We start from the raw sequence: 4609 nt of genomic DNA on the forward strand, positions 1-4609 counted from the left end.
TCATCAATCCAACGCTCGTTTATTCCACTCGAAATCTGTTGAGCTTGAGAAATTCGCGGACAAATCATTCTCTCGCAGCTCTCTAAAAAAAATCCGCGCCTATAGGAGCGGCGCCGTGCACGGCGGCGGAGTTCGCCGGACATGACGGTGACGAGACTCACGGCGAGGAATCAGCCGAAGGGCGCGCTAGGTGTTCGATCCCTCCCCCGGGCCCGACAATCCGGTCCCACAAGACAGTGAGGCATCCACTATATTTTTAGTCGAGGCACATCGGGCACCACCCCACGCGGTAGGGCCCGCGAGAGCTCAACTTTAAGCTGTCGAGCCGCTGTCGCGCGCGCGCACCACCAATCCATCAACACGACGCCGCCACGCGTACCCCCGTCCCCACTAATCACTCCCCGCCTCCACGCCGCTTGTTCATCTCCGCTGACAGCGCGCGGCACCAGCCGACATGTGGTTGCCTCCGCCTGCAGCCGGCGCTCTGTCCCCTCCACACCCTCCACGTGTAAGGCCGCCGCGGGCGGCATGACCGGCCGGCCTGGTGGCGCCTCCTCCGGCCCTCCCGCGTGGGGGCGCACGCTTTCTTTATTGCCCCCGGGCGCGGGACCGCCCGGTGGCTCACGCGGTGGCGTTTCGGTGGTTGCTCCGCCCCCGAGGCCGACGGCGACGCGGGTGGATTGAGGGGAGGAGGCGCCGCGGCGAAAAATCTAGGGGAGCGCGCGTCGGTGCGGTGGCATTGCGCCTAAGCTCGGCCCTCGTGCGTTCGTACGCGGGGGACGGGAGGCGATCGCCGTCGCGCGCCCCCCGCCGTCTTCTCTTCGCGCGCCACGACGCCATGGCCGAGATTTGCTGCGACGATGCCAAGTTGGCTTCTGCGTCGGCCGTCACGGCGCTCGCCAGGCGCCGGCCCAGGGTGGAGCTGGGCGTGGCCGGGTCCGGGGCGTGCCGCCCCACGCCGGGCGCGGCTGCGGCCTCGGACGAGGGTGGCAGCGGCGGCCAAGGCAAGCGGCGGAGGGTGGCGTGCGCGGCGCCCGGCCGCTCGAGCCGGGGGCTCGGGTCGATGTGCTGGCCGGCGTACGGCGTCACCTCCGTCCGCGGCCTCCGGCGCGAGATGGAGGACGCCGTGTCCATCAGGCCGGACTTCCTGCACGGCGGTGGCGGCGCCTCCTCCTCCGGCAAGCACCATTTCTTCGGCGTCTTTGACGGCCACGGCTGCTGCCATGTATGCGTGCCCGCCTCGTGTGCATAAACGACGAGCGAGCGTTCCAGGACGTGTGCTGACTGCTGAGCGGATGGTGTATTGGTGTTCTTGTGCCGCCAGGTCGCCAGGTTGTGCCAGGACAGGATGCACGAGCTGGTCGCGGAGGAGTACAACAAGGCGGGCTCCGGCGAGGGTGCAACCGCGGCGGCGGAGCCGGCGTGGAAAGAGGTGATGGAAAGGGGGTTCGCGCGGATGGATGACGAGGCCGCGAGCTGGGCCGCGACCCGCAGCGGCAACGACCTCGCCTGCCGCTGCGAGCTGCAGAAGCCGGCGCGGTGCGACCACGCGGGCTCCACCGCCCTCGTCGCCGTCGTCGGCCCCACCAGCGTAGTCGTCGCTAGCGCCGGCGACTCCCGCGCCGTCCTCTCCCGCGGCGGCGTCCCCGTCCCCTTATCCGTCGACCACAAAGTAAGCTTGGCATGCCGCGTTGCCGCGTTTGCGGCCTGCTGGTTTGCTTCGTGTTCGCTACCTTACCCCTTGGCATCGTCCAGCCTGACCGGCCCGACGAGCTGGAGCGCATCCAGGCAGCAGGTGGCCGCGTCATCTTCTGGGACGGCGCCAGGGTGCTCGGCGTCCTCGCCATGTCTCGAGCCATCGGTGAGCACCGCGGCGTGGCTCAGTACAAACAGTTGCTAAAATTTTATCCACTCGCGCCAAGAATGTGCGCATGTTACTCGGGCGGCGTGCCCTGTCTGAAACCGTTCGCGCGCGCGCAGGGGACGGCTACCTGAAGCCGTTCGTGACGGCGGAGCCGGAGGTGACGGTGGCGGAGCGCACCGACGAGGACGAATGCCTGATCCTGGCGAGCGACGGGCTGTGGGACGTGGTGACCAACGAGATGGCGTGCGAGGTCGTCCGGGCGTGCTTCCGGAGCAACGGCCCGCCGTCGCCTGGCGCGCGGCCGAGCGGGGTGGGCAGGGCCGACTCCGACCGGGCGTGCTCCGACGCGGCCCTGCTGCTCGCGAAGCTCGCGCTCGCGCGCCGGAGCTCGGACAACGTCAGCGTCGTCGTCGTCGACCTCCGGCGGGGGTCCTGAGCCCCCTGATTCTTGGGGGAAAATGATTGCATGCCCCCCGCCATTGTTGATGCTGCTGTCCCCGCTACCTACTGCACGATGGGTTAAATAATACTAGGTCTAATTCCCTGATCTGCGCAGAATCCTCATCATAGATTACTGCTAGTACATGAGTCTCGTAGGGTTAGCGGATCGCGAGTTCGTCGCAATCAACAAACTGAATTATGTCCGGCAGATGCAGAGCACCTGATTGACCGGCGGCTGAATTATGTGGGAGCACTTCGGATAGAATCCTGTCAGCGTCATGTGCTCTGCCGCGATCATGTTTACGCACGCGAGAGCCGGGCATAGTAACATGCGCGGCTGGTGCACACTCGTCAGCAACGGGTTGCGCTTGCTTTGATTATTCACCCAGCAGCTTTAGATTCTTAGCAATCAATACAATCCAGTCGATAAATACAAGGATCCTGTCCAGGCCCAACTCTTCCTCTGTCACGGACACGCTGGCTCCAACTCCAAGTGGCTGACACATGCTAGCTGAGTAGTATTTCCCAAATCACACTCGACTTCTCGCGCCTTGTGTGCAGGAGATCAGGTAGTACAGTACGTCGGCAAGCAACAACAGAGTCCATCGAGGCGGGGACGAAGGTCGCGACCGCCATGGGCGAGAGCTCACTCCTTCCCGATGCCGTGGGACATGTTGTAGATCCCGCGCCCCTGCACGCACGCAGCAGACAATTTAGTTCCCAAAAATTTTCACCTCCCCTTTAAACACATGTATGAAGTATTAAATGTAATTAAATAACAAAACTAATTACACAGTTTGGATGTACACGACGAGACGAATCTTTTGAGCCTAATTAGGGCATCATTAGACATAAGTGCTACAGTAACCCACATGTGCTAATGATGCGGTCAAAGGCCTCAAAAGATTCGTCTTGCGGTTTCCAAGTGAGTTCTGAAATTAGTTTTTTAATTAGTGTTCGAAAAGCCCTCCCGACATCTGGTCAAACGCTGATGTGACACCCAAAAAATTTTGTTTTTGAACTAAACGCCCCCTTACACATTACAATACGTCGTCGATCAGCGCAGGTGCGACATCAGATACGATCGAGTCATCGAGAGGCGAGGTGGTTGAGATGCGTGCGGGATGGGATGGGCGGGGCACGTACGACGAGGTACATGCTGGAGACGGCGAGGGCGAGCGGGATGGCGACGGAGGTGATGGCGTCGTAGCGGCCCTTGAGGTACGTCGGCTTGTGGACGCTCTGGAAGTACCTCTGCTTCTCCTGGATCTTCTCCCGCGGCCGGAACGGCGGCTCCGGCTCCGACGACGGCGGCGCCAGCGGCGACATCCTTTTCCTCTCTCGCTCGAAGAGTCTTAGCAGCACTGCAAGCTGCGCACCCGAGATCGCCGTTCACCGACGCGAGTTGCTGGTCAGCGGCAAGCGAAGGCACCACGCAGAGGATCTGAAGAGCTGGATTGCCTGCTGGTGCTGGCGGAGCTAGCAACTTTAGGCCGTGTTTAGTTCTGTCTTGTAAACGCAAAAACTTTTTGCGACGGAATTTTACTAATTTGAAGTACTAAATGAAGTTTATTTACAAAAATTTTTGCACAGATGTGTTGTAAACCGCGAGACGAATCTAATGATGCTAATTAATTCATAATTAATCAATAATTAGCGGATGATTACTGTAGCATCACTGTTGCAAATTATAAATTAAGTAGGCTCATTAGATTCGTCTCGCGATTTTATAGCCCATCTATGCAAAAAGTTTTGTAAATAGACTTCATTTAGTACTTCAAATTAGTAAGATTCTTTCACAAAATTTTGTGTTTTTGTGTTTACGGAGTGGAAACTAAATAAGGCATTAAAAGACAAGGCATTAAAAGACGACCGAGTCCTCGACGAGAAACCCCGGAAGCGCTCAAGGGCCATGTTTGTTTTCCATCTTGATTTTTTTTTCAAAAAAGACGAATGATTCTCTAAATGAAATTTATTTACGAAAGTTTTTCACAGATGAGCGTAATTTTTCAAGACGAATCTAATGAGCCAAGTTCTATTATAATTGGCTACAGTGGCGCTACAGTAACCGTCCCTAATTATCTTCCAATTATACGGTCAAAGGACTTATTAGCACATGCTACAGTATCATGATTATGGAGATTTTTTTATAATTAGATTTCATTTAATATATCTAATTAGTGATCAAAGAGAAAAAAAATTTATGAAAACTTTTTCACCTCTAACTAAACAAAACCAAGAAGAACAAAGCTACTACTACGGTCATGTCCAAGGGAGCTTTCTTCTCCGTCAGACGTCGAACCC

General features: G+C 57.6%; 2 protein-coding genes across 2 annotated transcripts; one reads left to right on the plus strand and one right to left on the minus strand.

The window, feature by feature from the left end:
• The first annotated feature begins 472 nt into the window (after positions 1-472).
• LOC120698472 (probable protein phosphatase 2C 49) lies at positions 473-2570 on the plus strand. The gene is made up of 4 exons (XM_039982100.1): positions 473-1225; positions 1325-1672; positions 1756-1861; positions 1981-2570. Exons 1-4 carry the CDS (start codon positions 839-841, stop codon positions 2298-2300), a joined length of 1161 nt encoding a protein of 386 aa, XP_039838034.1. The 5' UTR covers positions 473-838; the 3' UTR covers positions 2301-2570.
• A 107-nt stretch (positions 2571-2677) lies between these two features.
• Positions 2678-3862, minus strand: LOC120698473. Its single transcript, XM_039982101.1, has 2 exons — positions 3452-3862; positions 2678-2996 (listed from the first exon to the last, which is right to left on the minus strand). Exons 1-2 carry the CDS (start codon positions 3632-3634, stop codon positions 2952-2954), a joined length of 228 nt encoding a protein of 75 aa, XP_039838035.1. The 5' UTR covers positions 3635-3862; the 3' UTR covers positions 2678-2951.
• Between the last annotated feature and the right edge of the window lie 747 nt (positions 3863-4609).

The sequence above is a fragment of the Panicum virgatum genome, chromosome 3K (genome assembly GCF_016808335.1).
Source record: "Panicum virgatum strain AP13 chromosome 3K, P.virgatum_v5, whole genome shotgun sequence".
Lineage (NCBI taxonomy): Eukaryota > Viridiplantae > Streptophyta > Magnoliopsida > Poales > Poaceae > Panicum > Panicum virgatum.